Source organism: Micromesistius poutassou, assembly GCF_964030765.1.
Source record: "Micromesistius poutassou genome assembly, chromosome: 23".
Classification (NCBI taxonomy): Eukaryota; Metazoa; Chordata; class Actinopteri; order Gadiformes; family Gadidae; genus Micromesistius; species Micromesistius poutassou.
The window spans coordinates 8,740,118-8,762,071 of NC_140293.1; the positions used below are offsets into that span (position 1 = coordinate 8,740,118).

Below are 21,954 nucleotides of genomic sequence, written 5' to 3' on the forward strand. Positions count from 1 at the left end.
AACTTAAGTCCACCGCCAACCCCCCCAGCTCCCCATCTAGTCTATGGTCCCGGCCCTTCATCTGTGCTGGGAACGGAGGGGCCTACGTATTGTTTGTGATAATTGAGTAGAAGTTAAACACTGAACCACTCGAGAATTCCCCTTCATGTCACATTGTTTAGATGAAAGATGTTTTCAGTCGCACAAACTGACTGAAATTCAAGTTAATTCTAAAATGGATTTCTTTATGAAATTAATTGGATAGGTAGTAGCTAATAATACATGTAATGCAGGGGAGAGTAAGAATGACATACAAAGGTACAGTGGTTACTGGTATATTCTCTTTGGTAATTGCATACTTCCATGAGATGATAGGTGTGCGTGTGTGTGCACTCATGTGTGCATGCACGCGCGCGCGCGCGTGTGTGTGTGTGTGTGTGTGTGTGTGCGTGTGTGCGTGTGCGTGTGCGTGTGTGTTTTTAAATATAAATACCTACCCAAGTATAGTTACACCCACACATCTCACCTGGGACCAATAAAGTGTTATTTTATCTTATCTTACAAATAAAATAAAAAACACATTTTTCCAATCTGGAGTCAAAAAAACAGACACACCCGGCGTGTTCTGGCTCTGTGTCTAACGCTGTATTGGCCGGCTTTAACAGAGGCTGATGCCAGATCTGTTCTTATTGCAGCATGCCAGATCTTACCTTTGGATAGGACAACAATGGAGAGCCCAATGACAGACAACACCAGCACAATCACCAGCAGGGAGATGCCAATTCCTTTCCAGTTCCTATCCAGTCCAAGGTCTATATCCTACAGAGAGAGCGAGGGGGGGGGGGGGAGGGATAGAGAGTGAGGGAGAGAGAGGAGAAAGAGAAGGAGAGAGGGAGAGGGAGGGCAAGAGACAGAGAGGGGTAAAGAGAGAGAGAAAAGGCAGGAGAGAGGGCAGGCAAGAGCGATAGAGTTAGGGGGTGAGGGAGGGAGGGGGAGGTAGATTGAGGACAGAGAGAGGAAGGGAGAGGTAGAGAGAAAGAGAAGGGGAGAGAGACAAAGAGGGGGAGAGACAGATGGAGAGATGTCAAGACAGGGGGAGAGAGTGGGATGGGAGAAAGAGAGAACGAGACAGGGGGAGGGAGAAACAGAGTACGATTTACGTGATGAAAAATGTGTTCTGAAAAAGGACGAATAGAAGAATAGTGGGCAGACAAAAAGAGTAGCACTGAGTGGGGCTGGGACAGCGTGTGTTTCATGGGGAGAGCAGAGGACATCTGTGTAGGTTAGACAGGAGGAAGGATTCAGGGCTTTATTGGCAGATGGATTATCAGTACCCTGCTTGCTTCTCCACTCCAGCAGCGAAAATCCAGGACCCCGTCCCTCCTATCTAATACATAAACATGCACAGACACATGGACACACATACGCACTGTCAGACTCACAGGACTGTGAAAGTCTAAAGTGGACATCTGAGCTCCATGAAGGCCTTCCACAGACAACAAGGGGATGGCAGGAAGTAAGACTTTGCTGGGCGCTTGACCTCTCTCTCCTCTGACCTTTGTAACCATGTCTCCCAGACAAACTCACCAGGGCTTTCACTCCTCAAAAGACTCTATTTTGAGTTGTGTTTGTCAAGTGCTTGCGTGGTAAAAGATTCAGGGATTCAGAGGAGACACAGGGATTGGGGAACATTTCTATTTGTAAAGGTTGCGATGAGCTGGACGTGACCTCCTTGCTGTACAGCGAGGTGAGCGGTATTGTGTTGGCTGTGACACTCGGAGGTGCGAGGGCTGAAGGTTGGCAGGAGGGCTGATGAAGTTGGGGGGCTACATATATCATATATCTTTACACTTGACAAGACGAGCTCCACCTGAAAGAACCGACAGAACTCACACGAAAGCACTGGAGGCCAAGGCAGTAAAAAACACGTCTTATCCACTTGATGCTCTGTCAAAGAAGAACCGCAGACCCCAACCCCTCTCCGATACGCGGTTCCTTTCATAGAGACAGAGGAACATTTAACAATCCGTCGCTTTTAATTCACAATGTCGCAAGTGAGCGGAATTACTCCTGTTTATGTGGGGAGCGTTTTGCTTTCCAAGCCTTTTTAATTGGAAGTGAGACATAAAGACAAATATCCTGGGGGGGCCGCGAGACTCCTCTGTTCCCCCACCCCCCACCCTTGGTTTCCCAAACACTTCTCTCTCATCCGCTTGTCCCTCTGGCACCTAGTTATTGCAATTTCTGAACTGTCATAAGAGAGAGAGAGATAGAGAAAGAGAGAGAGACACAAAAATGACAGAGTGCCAGAGAGAGAAGTTATTCAGCAGAGAAACAGGCTCCTCCAGTGTACAATCCACATCATTTCATCAGTGTTGTTTGTTATTGCCTCTCTGTTGTTTCCTATAGCCTCATTAACCCGAGCAGCCACACATCCATCCGCCATTTTGGAACCCCCCCATGGGCTGTTCTTCATCTTCAGTCGTCTGCTCGGTTCTCTGTTTGGAAAGGCTTTTTTACATTGTATTCATCGACGGCTTATAGCAGCAGTATGGCAAATGCCTATTGATTTTATTTTCATTTTTATTTTTTTTTACAGGTTAAGAGCCGAACAAAAGCGAAAACAACAATTTGTCCTTTATTCCAGTTAGTTCATTCAAGTGAATATTTATTCATGAAGAACATCTTGGAGAAAAATCCCTTGTTCACAGTCTAAACAAACTATGCACATCGATCAATGCACAAACTCCTAAAGGCACTTTAAAACACAATACACTACACAGAACGCGGCGAGGACATGTTAAAGTTTCACTGTTTATGGAGAAACTATTTAAACTATTTAATAATAAAATGGTATACTTAGTGACCAAATGCTATTATTGCAGAAAAAATTGGTCTTACTATTAATTTTGTGGTTTATATGTTATATGTGGTTATATGTGGTTTATGTAGTGGACATTGTCTCAGCCAGAAAATGACAGGCAGGATGTCAGATAGGTCAGGATATATGAAATATATGGTGTGGGTGAGTGTATGTGCATGAAGGTTGACATAATGACACAATAATGTACACTGTCTAAATTTCCCCGTGAACAAACATGAATCAATATAAAGTAGTGACCAGAGTCTGCCCAATGGAAAATAGAAGGGCGGCGCCCAAGGACTTGGTAACAATCTACAGAGCAATCAAAACAGTTTCATACAAAGTAGACTGAATGTAAAAAGAGGAGGATATGTTTTGGCTTTAATCACTTTTGTCACTTTAATCTGTTTGGCTGGAGTTGTTTGTAAAACGGAAGGGCTGTGCTCATATTTGGGAATCATACACTGGCCAGCCCGGCCATTGCGAAACAGAAACTTACAGGGCTACCTCTCCTCCTTTCTGGCCACTCACATCAATACTGCTTGTCTCCTTGAGGGTATAGTGAAGGAGCAATAGGAAGGAGGTGTATAGGAAATATCTTTGGAACGCAGCCCACATGGTCAAATCCAACAGCGGTGCAGCTGTACTATGTAATCAGCCTCGTCCCCACCGTCTCTCCACACATGATAATACCACGCTGCACTGTATCTTATGTTTTGACTCAGCTTGCGGCCGTACGCACCAAGCCGCATTAATCAATGTCACCAGGCATCCCCTGAGAGCCCTCACCCCACCCCCCTCCTATAAACACAGCACAGATAAAAGGGTTTATTTGAATACCAATGTAAGGAGGTTACTAGAATTGGTCTCTGTGGGTTTTCAAGATAAGAAGGGGAGATGCGTATGACTCTGTGGTTATCATACGTGTATAGAGATTAGGCTGAGACTACATCATGTGTTCTGGTTAGACAACTGCTGTTCTTAGTTGTATTTTTTTGTTTTATATTGTAGGCTTTAGTGTGTTATTGTACATTGAGTTGTTCTATTAGTTTCCTGTTTTCACCATTCATGCTTTACAACTGAGCAGGGTCTCTCTCTTAAAATCTCAACTAAAACATAACTAAAATGTAATATGAATAAAACAACACAGTTTCTAGCAGCGTAATGTGTATTCTATGTTTACACCACATATCTTTAGACACACAGTTCTACCCTAACGCTGTCCACAGCCTTGGGGTAAGGCTAGCCAATCAGATCACTGGGAGGGCTGTAGATAATGTTTCAATCTGGTTCTGTGACTCAAAAACTCCTCCTTGATTTGGCTTTGGATCAATCGAGGCTGAATGCCACTGTCGCATTAGCGTAGTGCTGGCCTGTGATTTATTGCAGCAGTCTTCACTGGCTTGAGGGATATGTGTATTTATGTAAGCTTAACACGTTCCTCCCAATGTAATCTCCCTGTAAAAAGTCTTGGATACGGCGAGTGATATTAAACCACACTAATCTGACCAATGGTGGAAACGACAACGCTTACATTCCTATTCAGCGCTGTTCAGTTTCCTGTGTAAATATTCAAGCTCCCATGTTTTTTCCCCTTTAGATGCTGGTTTTTCTAATCGTATGGCACAGGGTGATATTGTGTCACGCATATTCCTTGGGCTTGAGGATGATATCTCAGTTCCAAGAGGTAAATTGTTCATTTCAGTGTGGAGGAAGTCAGGGGCGCGCAAGGGCGGAGGAGGAGAAGGAGGTGGATGATGTGCTTCAGCGGTTATTCAGGACACTGAATATTAAGAGAGAGAGAGAGCAAAGTGGAAGATGTCCTTTGGGTGCATAAAGAGCCATTCAAGGTCTGTCTCTGTGGACATGGGCAGATGTAGCGTACCTTGGAGGAAGCTACGCCACAGACTAGTGCTGTGATTCATATTAGACAACGCACGCAAAGGCACGCTCGAGAATCTTGAGCATGCTCGGCGAACCTTGAGCATGTTACATTGCATTGTGCGCTCTACAGTGTTCTACTCTATGTGCAAAGGGAGGATTTGGGTTCAGTGAGGTTTTACAATGAATATCCGAATATCCGGCTTCATTTGGAAGTATTCCAGTACCCACTTTTGTAAAACAACAAGGAGTGAGATTCAAGGATTCAAAAAATAATTACAAGAAGGAGAATACAAAACGAGGCAAGAGCGAAAATGTTCTAGAAGAAGACAATATGCAGTTAACTAAACACTTTACCTTTGCCATAACGCACACCGATATAACGAAACATTCAATATAACATGGCACTTGCTTTGACCCAAATGTATCATTTGAAACATTTCCCTTGAGCAAAGTAAATCAACCACATTCATGAAGCACAATGTTATGAAAGGTAGAACCACACAACTAAATGAAATAAGCATGGACATAAAATATGTATTGAAAGGGACCAAGGACGTAGATACAGTTGAAGGTTTAATCTCTGCAGTTAAGTGGATTTTGCAAAGTGTAAATGCAACAGCAGTATAAAACAGCGGAGTTTATATATTTTTTAAATTAGGTTTACGATTTGAGGACAAGAAGTCAGAGAGTAAGAGTTGTACTTTTGAAAATAAACAAAATGATGATGATTCACACTTATTTCATTAAGTTGTGTCGTACTATCATGAACAACATTGCTCTGCGTGAATGTTGTTGTTCCTGCATAGACAAATAAATATGCACATTGTTGTCATTCTGGCAAAACGATGTGAAATATTTAGTTTCTCGCTAAAATGCAATCTGGGGTAAAAAAATGGCACTGAAGAAGGTTAAGTGTACCTGGACATAAACAACTCTCTCAATGAAGAGTCACGCTGGAATAACCTTCCGGTAATTATAGCCTGTACCAAACAACATTTACCAGAGAAACATGCAAACAGACTCATCTGTCTCTCTCAGACATCAACACTGTCTTTCATAGTCGACCAGCTTGTTACAGCAATGATCCGAGAGAAGGACTGTACAGCCATTACCGTTCATGAGGCCCACATAGCTCCTGCTGAAAATCAGACACATGTTGAGAGGAGTTCCCCCAACCATACCCTGCCTTGATCCTTTTAACTTGGGAAGAACTAACTTTTCCAGCAAGGGACCCTGTTCACAAGCCTCACTGTGTTGAAAGGCAGCGGGTCTCTGGTAATGAGGCGAGGACGAGGCAGGCAGTGAGGCGGAGGCAGGCCATGGGACACACAAAGATAAAAGAGGGAGGTGGGGGAATGGAGCGGGCTGCTGTGAGGTGGCTCTGCATAGGCCGTTGATCCTGCCTGGGTCCCGCTGGTTCTGGACGGGGTTCAGGGCCATTATTCTGGAGAACAAAGGGATCTTTTGAATATGGGGGGCAGTAGAACCACATAGGCTGTCCCTCAGTGAGTTGGGTGAACTGTATTGGGGGGGGGGGAGTGTGTGTGTGTGTGTGTGTGTGTGTGTGTGTGTGTGTGTGTGTGTGTGTGTGTTTGTGTGTTTGTGTATGGGAAGGATGGTGCAAGAATCATCACCATAAGAAATCACTATCATTCAAATGCTATTATGTACAAAATGTACTAATACCAACAACAGCACGTACTCAAACCAGTGTCTAAATCAAAATAAGGTTTATTGGTTTATTTATATAGTTTATTTGTATACACACACCTTTCTTCCAATAACATAAATGGAGCCACCTGTTTCACCAATTAAAACTTTACAATGGAACGAGACTCAACCGACTTCACAGAAGGCTACCAAATTCATATTATCCTTAATAAGAATCCTCATTCAAAAATTAAGGAAAGAAAGTCTCCAGTGATGAAACAGTCAAGCTACAGTAGAGAACCGTTTTCCAGCCAAGGAGAGTTCCAGCCTCATCTGCGAAGGTGAGCACGGAAAATTGAGGTCAGGTTGAAAAAAAGCAAAGTGATATATCAGATATCAGCCAATTCTTCTGCTTTCAACGGCCGTTTTAATTAAAGGGAGGGAAGAAAAATCTGGTTTGAGGGACGCATCCAGCCATGGCCGCTTATTAAAACAGACATAAAATCATACCACCATTTGATTTAACTATTATGGTTTATGCAAGAAACCCACAGAGAAAGATTGATCAATATTATCAATATGTATGTAGAGGTTTTAAAAAGGTATTTCTTTACAGTTGTGTGAAAATAAATATCCACAGAAACCACTATCATTTATTTCAAGTAAAAATGAATTCCATATAAAATAGGGCACATGAATATTAATAAATAAAGATGTCTGCTGCAAACAAATTCCATTCCAGAATCCATTCCATTCCAAAGCTTCTTTGGTCAAGATTACAAATGTGGTTAAACTTTAAGCACTTCAGATCTACTCTATGGTCATCTTATCTTAATGGTTACACAGCTATTTGCCTGTCAAGAGCCTTTCGTTGTATGTCCTGCAGTACTGTAGAGTTATACATTTACAATGTCCCAATGCCTTGGAGAGCTCATGGCAGCGTGCTTAATGCCGCTGCGGCAGATGTTCTTGAACAACGCAACCTTCCACTCATTAGCATAACAAACACTCTGCTCTCGTATTTCCAAATGTCACCAGGGGCAGACAATAATGAATCAAAGTTGACGACATTTGAACAACTGTTCCATTCTGACCTTGAGCTGTGATCAGTCAGACTGGTCTGCAAACAAATCACATGTCTGTTAGGGCTTGCAAAAGTTCCACAGTGTACCACAGTGTACCACAGTGTAGGCCAGTGGTTCTCAAAGTGGGGTCCGCGGCACATTGCCAGGGGGTCCGTGAAGAGTTTGCTAAAAAATATGTGGAAAATAAAAATTGTCTTTGTGTCTGTTAACACTACTTGATTTGATTGATCAAAAGGTTGATGTTGCACTAGTTACTTTGTGTTCCACTGTGTTGCTACAGTTAATTGTACTTGCCTCTCTCTCACTCATTCACACACACACGCACACAAAACCACTGAAAATGGTTAAACTTATATTTCTGTAATACATGAAGTATTTCTCAAAAAGTTATATTCTCTCTGTGTATTGCCTGTTACTGCATCCGTGCATTTTCATTGTCTTTTATCACTATACTTATCAAATAGCCTGTTGCACTGTTGTTGCACTGTTGTTGCAGTTCATTTTTACTTGCTCACCCACCCCTCCCCCCCCCCCCCCACACACACACTCTTTAGCTATGATTCATGATTTACCTACTAAAACAATTGCCTCTCAATGCATTAAGTATTTTATTTGTGCAATGTTATATTGTCTGTTACATCAATGGCTTTTGGCACTGAATGTTTGAAGCATAAAAGAGTTCAAAAGCATCTAACAGAACAAATAGATAAGAGCCTATGTGATTACATTTGTGTTGCAGTTATGAGGGGGTCCTTAAAAAATTGTCTGCCCTATGAGGGGTCCCGGGCCCTATATAGTTTGAGAACCCCTGCTGTAGGCATTCTTGAACAAGTTGTCTTCCATTAGTTTTACAATCAGACTTTAGAATTATTTCTAAAGTCTTATGGCAGACAAACTGTGATCTTTAAGCGCGAAATTGGTGAACACAAATTCAACCGGCAGTAGAAAACTTTGTCTGTAAAGGTTTCAAATCAACTCTGTGTAGACTAGCCACTGTAGAATTGGACTCATTTAAATCCCCTCCTGAAACTTCATTCCCTCAGATAGATGAAAACAAAGCCTAGCTCTGCCTGTTTCAGTGTCTGTTGCCCGGGCTCTGGGCCGCCTCCCCAGGAGTTCTACGACAGCATAGCAGGACTGCTGTATCGCAGACTAATGGAGACCAGACCAAGCCAGACTTGGCTTGTCTCTCCATAAGGTTGAAGATACCACACACTAAATGACAAGCATCATACACAATAAATACACAACACTGGTGAGAAACACACACACACACACCACATCTCCCTAGCTTTTCATCAAAACCGGGCCGTAGAGACATGTCCCCCACGAGGTCAACGTCCGCAGACCGTCCCCGCGGCTGCGGTGTGTGTTCACCGCCATTCCTCCCCCCCCGTCTCTCCTCTCCAACCATCTGCCGTCATCAGGCAGGAGCCTGCGAGTGTCTGGAAGATGTTGACGGTGGAAATGTGACAGCAGAGAAAGCGATGTGCCGCCCCGCCATGCAGCTCATCTCATTACCCCCAGTCGCCGTGGCGACGTGGGGATCATAATTAATCTTCATTGAGCCGCGAGGCTCGTCGGCTTGACAGGCTAAATGATGGGGGCTGCGCAGGGGGCTGAGGGAGGTGGGGGGGGGGGGGCGTCCTCCAACGTGGCGTCAAAGTGGAATTCAATGGAGCCTAATGGAGGGAGCGCGGGAACTCAGCATGCCACCCCTCGCCCTCGCTGGATGAAGGACGGGAAGGGAGCACACACACGCACAAACACATACACACACACAAACATGTACACAAACAGACACACGTACACACAAACACACAAACATGTGCACAAACAGACACACGCCCACACACACACACACACACACACACACACACTCAGACCCTGATACACACTCAGATAGAGAGGCCCAGGAGAACATGGACTCCCTCTCTGTGGGCGTCATACCGGAGCAGCGAAGGATGTGTTTAGTGAACACAGATTTATCTACTGAGGTCTAAGTGTGTGGTAACATCCATGTAGACCAAGATGTCTGTAATGGCATCTTTGAGCTATTCCTCGAGGGCTCACATGATCGTCAGAAGTAGTTTCAAGTGTTGAAAGAGAAATACATACATAAAGGTCAGTGACTGGACGAGCACACAGGATGGGAGTGCAGCTTTGAAATATGCCATTTCCGCAACGTACACAAGGTAAGGAAAAGAGCACGGCCTGGGTCGGCGTGACGACACACAGAGACGCTGCCTTATTGCAAACACTTGATGCATGGCGTTCCAGCTGCTGTAAGGGCCCACAGGTTAGGGACAAAGTCCATTTGATTAAAAAAGAAGGGTTTATTCCCTAAACAGGGGATAAACCAGCAAACTGTGTGTTTTTGGTTGCCAGTTTGGTTCAACTTCAGTTGAGATTTACAAGATTTACCAAACATACCCACGCCCCCCCCCCATTGAAACTGATACACAAGGGATATACTACGAGGCTGAACCAGAAAACACAAAGGGAAGGCCTGCTAATGACTAAACTACAAAGGCTATAAAAAGTCTGAACTCCCCCACTCGATTCATGACACTGTGTAACAGCTGATTCCAGACCAGCTTTTCACAGACACACAGAGAGGATGTGTTTACACAGGCAGTTGCTCTGGGGCGATCAATCCTCCAAATCGATGCTAACTAAGCTCATCAGTTTTAATGCGTTTCAAAGCAGCCCAGAGAAGACAAGAAAAGCTCCAACTGTTTATTAGGGCATAATGGCGTGCATGCATGTGTATAACACTGTTTACGTGCAGCTGCCTCCCAGCAGAGTTATCAAAGAGACCCAAGATGAGGTGTGAGGAATGTCAATAGATCGACCCCGCCGTTTTATCCGTTAGCTCCTTGTTTAGATTAGAAGTCAAACATTTTTATTTGGGTTCATAGCCACTATTAAAAATGCAACATTATTGCACACAAAGCCCCGACACATCTTGTTTTCATCTCAACAAATGAAATTACTTAAACATCTCAGTGAGGCTTCTAATGTGAAAGCAATATGTGGCGTCAAGGACCAGAAAGCAAGAACAAACAACAGCTTATAATAATTTGTGTTTGTGTGCGCCTGAGTCGATTTTTATCACAAAGGAAAACTTAGAATAAAAATAATTGTTTTTCTTGTTGTAGGAGAATAGTGTTGTTTGTTCGTCCAAATGGTTCGTCCAAAAGTTGTTTGCCCAAATGGTCGGACACACACCACAGACTGTAGCTCAATTGTAGCATGCATGTCAACAGGCAGAGCCAAAACCATCCCCCATCAACTCTGTGTGCAGTCAGATTATATTTTTATTACGTTACATTTGAACAACTAGTTCTTATAATCAGTTCCATTAAAACATCCAGCGCCTACTTCAGAAATTAAATCCCATGGCCACGGCAAATGGAAATATAAATAGTCCCATGCATGGATGACAAAGTCTGAACAAATTGCCACTGAATCTGAATCTAATCTAATATATGTTTTGTGCTAAAGGTCTGTTCATAAAATGACTTCATGTGAGAGGCCAGTTATCATGGCTACATGCTCATCATCTTTCCTGCTACTGTGAAATAAGTAAAAGTAAACTGTATGGCCATATAGTCAGTGCTTACTGTACGTTCACTTCATCTGCACGGTGACCTGAGCAACGCACGGACAAAACTCAAATAAGCAAAGCAAAAATGTGTATTTACAGACTGTAAAAGGGGAGTGATTATGCAGTAAAAACAATGAAATTTGTTATTACAAAAAAGTGTTTGGTATGTTATGTCACTCAAAGCAAATTCTTGTCATATACACTTTCATTAACAGTCTTCTTGCCATGGTAAGCCTTGTACAACTCTGTTGAGAGTGACTATATTTTAGCTGGTCTTAAAAGAGACCGATGTAGCAGGTGCATTTCCATGGCTGCCATTTCTACGTTTCATTGATTCAATTTCACTACGATTGCTGCTTTATATAACGGCCCCTTAGGGCCAGCCAGCTTCATCGTAAGGCTGTCGCAGGAAGTGATATTTGAGCCAATTCATCACTGCTTATTTTGCCATTTCATCGATTGTCCGTTTGTGGTCATTAGGAGAGATGGTCATTATTTTACATAACCTCTCCGCTTTGCCTGTCTGCTGGTCATTATGGAAATCAAGAAATGTGTGGACTTTGTTGCACTTATGTAGAATTTAGGCTGCAATTTGTGTCCTGAAACATCAAGCACTCTACATCTTTTAATATAACCTCTTCTTACCTTGTCTTTGTGATTCCTATTGCTACTCTGGTTGCACATTTTCTTATTTCTACTACTACTACTACTACTACTACTACTACTTCTACTACTACTACTACTACTGCTACTACTACTACTACTGCTACTACTGCTGCTGCTGCCACTGCCACTACTACTACTACTACTGCTGCTACTGCTACTGCTACTACTACTACTGCTACTACTGCTACTACTAGGGTCAAGAAGCCCTCGAACTTGATGTTGAACTTGATGTAGAGATTGACGTAGAAGTCTATGTAGAAGTTGATGAAGACATTTATGTAGAACTAGATGTAGAACATGATGTAGAACTTGATGTGGAACTAGATTTAGAAATGAAAGTAGAAGTTGATGTGGAGCTTGATGTAGAAATCAATGTAGAAGTTGATGTAGAAGTTGAAGGGAAGTTGATGTAGAACTTCATGTAAAACCATTTAGAAATGCATGTAGTTCTACATCAATGATGATGTAGTTGTTCTAGATGTGATTGTGTGACTAATACTAGTATTTACGACTAACTGTGAACGGGTAGTGAATCTGTTCCATTGAAACGTGGCTGTATGGTTCTATCTACACCTACAGCAAAACATTGAAAAAGGGCTAAATATCTTTTCACATGGAATAGTAATCAGCATATTTACTCTTTGCCTTTGGGAAATAAAGCCTTTGTGAACTAAAGGCTGTGGTAGCCAGACAGATCTTATTGGTTCCCTTCTGTTGAGAAGTGTTGGATGTGCAGCAGACAATGTTGGACCCAGTAGACTGTTCTGTCTTTCTCATCCACAAAACCTTTTAACCACCAGCACCAATATCCAATATCTGTTGAATGTCACAGTGGGGGCCTAGATTTCAAATCCCTCCACAACCACAACTGTTGTTATTATCCATCAAAGGAAGCACTCCATATACCTCATAGTCTTCAATAAATCAGAGCCTATGTTTTATATAAAGCCCCCAGACTTGATTTCACATGTACTATATTATTTTGTAATTTAGTCAACACTTTCCTACAAACTACCACTGAAATCAGATCCATGTCATCAATGAGCAGCTAAAGGGTGAAACATCTTGCTCAAGGATGCCTACAGGTAGGTTGTGGACATTGGAGATGGAACCCAGGATCTCTCGGCTTGGCTTGGAACACCGCTACACTATCTCCCTACTTACCTCATTTAGTACGCACCAGTTGACCCATATCCCCCTTTGACCATTCTGACAAGCACTTCCTTTTAAACCTAAAACTAATTTCCCCCCACACCGAATTCTCTCCACTATTATTCTTCTTCACATATACTTCACATCAACTATTCTCAGCCTGTCTTGCCCTAGCTAGCCTTAAATGGTTTCCACGGTGGCCAGAGACACACCTGATGCACTGGCCCATCAGGCTAATGCTTCGCAGATCTGCACCACCAGATGGGCTCCACTATCTCGTTAACATCCACAATCCACCTGGGTGTCTGCCACGTCAGCAGCTGTCTGGATTCTGGTTCAGAGCATTAATATTCATGAGAGTGTCCTTCCCCTTTCCCTCTCGCTCTCCCTCCTACTCTCTCTCTCTCTCGCTCGCTCTCTCTGACAGTATGATTAAAAGGGTCGTCCGAGCATATGGGATGTGGAAATGGATCAAATCCTGATCTTTACCTACATGAATCCTCTGCTATTTTTGGAGGCGTCACAAACCACCTCCAAAGTTTGACCATATTATGCACAGGCAATTTGGCGGTATCTCTATGGCACCTACGTTTCAACTTAGACATCTTAGTGTTTTATCAAACAAACAAATATGGATATGTTTATGTTACTTGTCATTCACCGGTTGGGTCTGAATCCATCAGCTTCCTGCGAGCTAATTATCAATTGGGGAGAAGAAAGAAGAGGGAGACGGGGTGATTGACTTCTCATTAAACTACCTGTCACTCACCTGACCTGTCCCGCACCCCACCCCTCACAGCACCAGGGCAATCCGGCGGGGTCCGGTGCCTGTGTACGTCATTTTGTTTGCCAACTCTTGTTTGTTCATCTGTATTGCTGATTGCTTTTTCCGCTACCGCCTTCGCCACCGTCTGAACGCAATCTAGCGACCGGCCTCCCGTGTCACCGCTGACCAAACGTAATGAAGCGGACAGGTGATGTTGTACCGCCATGAGGCGCAGCGCCGGCCTGTACACCTCAGCGGCGAGATTGGCCCGTAAAGAGCAGAGACCTTGTCAGACAGACAATTAGCTTACACAGTTCGCACTTTGCACCCTGGTTTCCTGGCCTTATTAGGATGTGCAGTGACTAGACGCAACGGATTACAAAACTGTCGGTGTTGCATTTCACATGTTAAATGATATTGTCTGTTGCCTGGAGATCCAGAGCCACATCTAGAGAGCTGCAGGGTCTGGCAACGAGTAATGAAAACGGCCCAACTCGAGGGGCGGCACCAAGCATGCATTTGAAAATATCACTGCCCGCAAGGAGTAACACTATGACCAATCAGAAGAATACAAGGGGTGACGTATCCAGACCAGCGGAGCTAACCAATAGATAAGACTCTTGCCGTATCCAGTCGGTAAAACAGCACCGCCTATATCAGATACACAGATGTGATTGGTTAATGTTCGGATCCAGGGGCATCGGGGAGTGAGTATATTGCTCGTTCCCAGAGAGACTCGCGGAGCAAATTAAAATTGTGCTCTCACAAGAACTCTGGATTTCCATGGTATATTGTCTGTCTCTTGATGTATGAATCTGTGTGTGTGTCTGTTTGCATGCCTGTATGTATGTATACATACATACATACATACATGTATGTCTTTATGTATGTATGTATGTATGTATGTATGCATGTTGTATGTACATATGCATGTACTTGTGTAAGAAAGTGTGCGCCCTAATTAACCTAATAACTATCACGTCACACACACACACTCACAGCAACCGGAGAACTATGTACAATCAACACCCGTTCAACTAATACATCGAGGAACCAAAATCTCCTTACAACTGGCGCGGACAGGTCTAATGGCCCTACCTCGCCCCTGACTACTATTGGACCATCTCCCACCCCTCAATACTAACGTTATTATGTCAAATCGAAATGTCAACCTCACATCTATTGGTATTGATTGATGATTGTAAAAAATAAATAAATAATCAAAACCAGCCCAAATTGTATGTACCCGCCCAATGCAAATATTTCCAGCCTGTGCAGGGGCACAAAGGGGGAAGTCCCACCGGCTCTTTCAAATTAAAAGCGTGGCAGGTGGAACCATATCAACCTGCTACACGGGCCTATGTGTATACAGTGGGTCACTCCAAAATGTGGCTTCAGCGGTGTCTGTGTTGGTCTGCCAGCCCTCGGGTGATGTAGGAGAGCGCTGCATATGTTAGTGCGTTATGTTGGCATTTCTTCATCTACGTCGATGCGAGGTCACAGGCATGTAGAGACTGTTGACAGTGTCTTGTAAACACTGAGAGGAAGACAGGGTGTGCTGTAGCCGACCTATTGAATAAAACCCCTGTGATGGATTCCTTTGGTTGTTTGTTTTTCATTATGTCTTCATACCCTTGCACAAACAAACAAAACAATTAAAGCTTAAAGAATCCTTCCAGGGTATGGTCAAATGGCAGGGACTTACAAGAGACAGCGTGGAATACATTAATTATGTGTTTATTACTTCTAAAATATTTCCATGTAAAACATGTTAGCCTTGGACACAAGGCGTTGCAGGGATGTTATTTGATACTAGAACATTTGGTTGGATGGTGGCGATTAAGTACCTCCGGTTAGCTGTGTGAGCAGCTGTGTGTATGTGTCACATCATCACAAAAACGTACAGAATGTGTAGAATAATGTTGACATACTTTCTCAAAAGAGGTAAAGAGCATAAATAAGTTAATGGGGTGGAGGAGAAGAGCAATTTCCATCTCATGTTGTTTTTCCAACTTGAAACTCTGCCCTGCGTAATAGAGTAGGTTTTAACACTGGTGTAGAGCTAATGCTATACCCATGTCCTCATGGAGGAGTGCTCTGTGTAGCACGCTAGCTCTGCGATCACGTGGTTTAATACTCCGCAGAATAAATGGCTTTGATACTCCTAATGCTTTCAACTGCTCTGTTTCTACTGAATTAGTGAAAAGCGCAGCCTTCATGTCTCCGAAATGAGCCATTGGAGAATAGCGAAAAATGTCTGTGTTTTCAATTAGTCTCAACTCATGGAAAGAGTGGAATTAAAGGATTTCTTAGATCAGATACTGCTAATTGCAAACAGACAGTTTTTACAGTGCTACCTTAGGAAGGTAAACTTAAATCTTTATTGCACTGTTGCAGGTACACAACAATGTTGAAAAGGAATAATAAAATTATATTTCAGTGTTTTGTGTAAAATGTGTGTGATGAACATCACTCTCCAACATTTCCAAAACAACATTCCTACTCATACGGACTGATTGCTTTTACATGGATCGCAACATTCATATATATTAAAATCATCCTCATTACAGGAGAGGGCTTTCCATCGGTTTGAGATGTGAATAACGTTCTCTGCTCAGTATTTGCGGTGTATACATGTGAAGGCTCGCTTCCAGGACAACAGCCGTGTGGAGAGGACCCAGATGCCTGTACTGGTTTCCTAATCCTAAACCAATCCTTTTCTGTAATAGATCCGCTGATTACTGCAGAGCCAAGAGGCGTCCCTTGCCACACGAGTCTGTCTTCTGTCTCTCAGTGAAATTAGATAAAAGCTGGAGTGTTGATTTCTTCTTTGGGGATGGAAGCTTTCAGGGGTTACTCCAGATTAAATGAAGAGCATTATGTGAATATGCAGCTCTGACTATGCAGCCTGCACTTCGGTGGTTTTGAATGTTGAAGCACTTTAGTCAGCAGGTATTTTATTTTGTTCTGCTGACTGATATGCACATACACATACAAACACATATACATACACATACACATATATATATATATACACATTTATACTCATGTATAAATTCCACTCCAATTAGTTTTCCATTTTCTCTTTTGTTATCTAAAATTACAAATAACATTTTCTTATGGTCATCATCCATGCCCCCAAGAGGATACCAGGACGCAACAGGGAGATGTGGGCCGGCGTCTCCCAGGGCGGGCCAGGTCGACCGTCAGGGCTGCAGCCAGCATACAGGCCCCTGATGCGGCCCCGTCCACCAACCAGGGCGCAGCGACCATGGAGTGGCTGGACGGGGGGTCCCCTCACTGGACCACTCCGCTGAGGGGCTCAGGCAGAGCAGTTCCAGGCCAGGTGGGCTGGCGTTGCCCCAGAGAACTTGGGCAGCGTGGCCGGTGTCCTGGCCACTGGGGGGGCGGTCGACGGCTGCCAGTTCTCCAGTGTTTCCTTAACACAGGGCACATCATCCTTAACACATCCCGCTTCTGACACCAATGTGGCGAGCAGCAAGGGAATGACCAGACGGGAGTCAAGGGTCAAAGGAGGTGCAACCCTCGTGCCCCATACATCATACGACCCCGACACACAAGCTGGCGGTTCAGCTTCCCCCGACCCTACCAGGATCCTTTGTGGCACCTGGACACGGCGACCATCACAATATATATATATAGGAGCCATATATGGAGCCATATATGGAGCCATACACACACACACACATTAACAATCATACACATACAACTTAGAAAAACTCTGCACTAGGGCTTCAAAACTCAATGTGTTGTGGTTTCAGCTTATTGGGGTTTGAAGTTCAGTGGGTTAGCCTAATAGACAACTGACTGATAGCTTTGATGTGGATGCCCAGCTATTTCATGGCTCCAGTCAGACAGTCATGTACTTCCGGCTTACTTCTGGAATTCAGTTTTTCTCCTGTTGCTGCACTCGTGGACCAGCTCAGCCGTGCTTCCACGCATTCTAACAAGCTCAGGCTAGCTTCTCTATCTCATGATAGCCTGCTGAGCCAAGCCATGCATTATGCACAGACCAAGGATTGTAGGTCATAGCAATACAAAAAGTGACTTACATAGTGTTTAAAAGTAATATAAGAAAATTCAGGTGAAATGATTGGGGTCAAATACAATTTACAACAAACAAAGTCGATTTGATTCTTATTTAAGTAACATGGACATAAACACACACAAACACATGCACACACACAATCACATACTCACACAAATACACAAAATACAAGCACAAACACAGACACACACGCACAAACTGCCACACAAAATTATGTTATCTATAAGAAATCAACAGTGAAGCTGAAACCATGTGTAGAAGTAAAGCTCTGTGTTTCTATGCCAGTGTGGAACTCATTTTATCTAATCTTCTACATCAGGGAAATCAAGGAAACCAGTTTGAGCCAGTTCCTTTATCATGAGCACAATGAGCTGGAAAGAATTCACCTGTCTCAGGGAAGGAGGGAAATATGTTTCAGTGGAATTCCGATCCAGCAAGATTCTCTTCCGGCACGTATGTGGAGGCTGAGCAGCCCAGGTATCATTAAGGAAGGAAGTTTGAGTCCTAACACCGTCAGTCGTCCACGCAGACACAACAACTCAGCATCTGGTTCACTGGAGCCATCCGCTACTCAGATAGTATGGAATGAGGACGGACGGAGAGATAGACAGAAGACAGACATACAGGCTAGTATGTACACACATGTGAACAGAAAGACAGGCAGGCAGGCAGGCAGACAGACGGACAGTAATCGTAGTGTTTAGTGTATTTCTGTCATATGAAGGCACTGGGAATATGATTGACAGCTCATTATGGAACGTAGGTAAGCCAGAATAGCAACACTCTAATGACATGAACTCTGTATGTGTGGGAGCCTTGAATGTTACTGGTCTCTAATGGCACTGGCTGCAACGTTCCTCCTCTATTTAATAATGAGCCACGAGTGACAGAAGAATCCAACATGTAAGATGGAGCCATCATGGATGCCAAATCCAATCCTAATCCAACATGGAACTACTATTGCTATTAACCTGGCTATTGCCAGACCAGGCTCAATCGTAGATTGCACGTTGGTCTGGGGAGGCGGCTGTAATTCAGCACAGGAGGCGTGATCAACGGGCCTAGTTCAACGACTCAGTACGCAATTGGCTGCTTGCTGTCGCTTCCCTGTCGTCATTGTGTTAAACCAGCCAATAGCGCACCAGGGGGGGCTGGGGGTCCCCAGTCTTATACTATACTAACTTTAGTATGGATGTCAGCACTTGTATACCCTCACTTCTACACAATGTGAGGGTCTCATAAAGAATATTCTCAGGCCTCTGTCGGAGAGACCCTTTACGATACGTGGTCCACGGGAACACCCACAAATGGTGACGCCATTGTCAAATGAGGGGCTAGGAAGCTGCGCACGCCGACCAAACCCGATAGACTTAGCTGAAAACCTCCTCCCGACCAGGTTTGGTTGGCAGCATTAGTCAACATGGTGATACAGCGACGCTAAAAGAGAGCGACTTTCGTGTCCCAGCCAACCCAGGCTTTGAGCGCAACATACCTCACTAATAGATTTGTTCGTAGTACAGGGCACTGCTCCAAGAAATGTGAGGACATTGCCAGTGACAGTGTTTAAAACCTTTCAGACAAACAAAAGGACCCAGAGTGGCGATGTTAAAGCCGCTTTATCCTTTGGTTTAGCAGGTGAGGACCATGGCCAAGCTGCTCCACTTCCATGTAGGTGATTTCTCTCTGAGTGTGTGTGGAGATGGCTGCTTTAACCTGTGCACACTGATTACTCAACATGCAACAGGTGTGCAGCCTCCCCAGCCCCAGAGTCCAATCAGACTCGGCAAGGTGAGGCTGCTTCAACCAGACGTCATCCACACCGATCCCACAGTATTTTTATATCCCATTATTGTGTCAGCCTATATTCATGTAGGGATAAAATAATACTGCAGTTGCAATGTTTTGACCTGGCAGTAGTAGTAGTAGCACAATGACACCGGACTGGACGCAGTCTCCTCACTCTGGTTGCTGCCAACCCTTTCCTCTGATGACATAGACAATGGGACTTCTTCTGTCATCTCTCCTCGTTGTGAAGGAGAGTCCTCTCAGATCAAATCAGTCTGACACATGCGTGTCAACGCTGTTCCCCACGGAAACATAAAGCAGGGCCACTGCTGAAGACCCACGTTATTATGACCTGAATGATCCCCACAGGTATGACACACAGTCCTGCTGGATTAAGAGATATCTGCCTGAGCCTCGCTAACCCTCTGGTTGATTGGATGGAGGGGGGGGGGCAGGCCAGGCCAAGGTAAACACACTGTCTATGACCTGAGGGCGATCTAGTAGATTAAAAACAGCCTCATATGCAAGTCACCAGTAGAAGGACATCAGGGAGAGAGAGAGAGAGAGAGAGAGAGAGAGAGAGAGAGAGAGAGAGAGAGAGAGAGAGAGAGAGAGAGAGAGAGAGAGAGAGAGAGAGAATTCACCTAGCAGAGAATGATAAGAGACAGCTCCTGAAGAGATGTATCCCAGGTGAAAAAGTAGTATACTTTAGTGTATTACAAATATAATTTTATTATACAAAAGTTAGTACAAGTATATTTTTACTTTTTGGGCTTAATTTGTCATTAAGTTCAACAACATTAAGTTCAAGTATACTAATTGCAATAGGCCTACTTGAAGTGGTATTGCACACATCTAGAAAGCTGTAGGGTCTGGCAACGAGTAATGAAAATGGCCCAACTCGAGGGGTGGCACCAAGCATGCAATATAGTTAGATTGTGTATCTCAATTTAATTGGAAATATGATAGAGGTATGATAATAGTGTGTTCAAAATACACTTCTATTCTGTAGTATAAGCAATGATATATATGAAATGATATTCATATACACTTCCACTCTTCATTATAGTATAATAACATTATACTTAAAGTACATGCCTTTGATGCTTAAATTGTGATAGAAATATTATAACTACAATTCATCATTCAATACAATCATCAAATACATTTAAATTAACATAATGGCACACTTTAAAAGCCAGGGACCAAATTCCCAGGATGCAGTGCGGTTACCCGGCAGCAGGCCAGAGCGCTTGATAACTGCCACAGCACGGCATACTCTGAGATACGACTTTGGGCCGATCTTCGTCATTATTCTTACACCACTGAGGGTGTTATCTGTAAAATATTGCTCATGTCAAATGTTGATCAGGCACATAACGAGCCATTGATTTTTCGGAAGAAGGTTGCTAATCGATTGGCTTTTATGAAGAGCAATTACTTCCAAAAATGATATTTTCCACAATGATATTTTCCCCAACCCTCACAGGTAGGATGCCTTGTTTGGTAGCATACATGCTAGCATATCTGGGCTGAGCTTCTCCTGTGGTCTGTGTGTAATATTAAAACGGTTCCATGTGTTTGAGATTGAGACGCCTGTGTGGAGTATGTAAATGATGAGACAAGAGACGGAGATGGGTCGAGTCAGCTTTACTCTCCACTTCCAAACAAACGAGTGATACTCGCACATGAGTTCAAATCGAAACTGACGTAAACCGGAACTGTTTATCTTAAAGGTACAGTCCCTTGAATGTGAATGTCTCACACAGTAATTGTGGGTCACCACACAGGCCCCCCCAGAATTCACCCAAACGAACAGGGCCAGACCGAACAGGTAACACACAGAGAACATCGGACACCCACTAGCGTTAAACAGAATACACTAGTACAAAACAGTCCCTAGAAAAATCAACGCCTAGGGGGGCGGACCAGGCGGCCAGAACGGCTGCGCCTAACAGGAGAAGGGCAAGAGGCAGGAGCAGGTGTCGAGGCCGCCGCAGGATCAGGGGTAGAGGCTGCCGCAGGCGGGCGCCCCCGCCGCGGGGGCTGAGCCAGCTGGAGCGGTTCGCCAACATCCACATGAGCAGGCTTGAGCCGGTCTATAGCCACCCGCTCAGGCCTGCCCCCCATATCCACAACAAAGTTCTTAGGCCCACCCTCCAAGACGCGGAAGGGCCCATCGTAGGGGGGCCGCAGCGGGGTACGGTGGCCATCGTGGCGGATGAAGACGTACTTGGCCGACGGTAAATCCCTGGGAACGTAGGACCGGGGGAGGCCATGGCGAGACGTCGGAACGGGAATGAAAGCGTCCGCAATGTCCCGGGACGCAGCACGATGGGAGGCAGCCGACCACGGGGCCGTGGCGTCCGGAAGAAACTCCCCAGGGACGCGCAGGGGCTGGCCGTACACCAGCTCTGCCGACGAGGCCTGAAGATCGTCCTTGGG

General features: G+C 44.3%; 1 protein-coding gene across 1 annotated transcript in view; it reads right to left on the reverse strand.

The window, feature by feature from the left end:
• The window catches only part of LOC311368773 (inactive dipeptidyl peptidase 10-like), a gene marked incomplete at both ends in the record, with an annotated part of 104,816 nt that overhangs the window by 65,857 nt on the left and 17,005 nt on the right, over positions 1 to 21,954 (reverse strand). Inside the window, one exon of the mRNA XM_084487551.1 lies at positions 690 to 798. Coding sequence (XP_084343677.1) covers positions 690 to 798 — 109 coding nt within the window. The remainder of the gene's footprint in view (positions 1 to 689; positions 799 to 21,954) is intronic.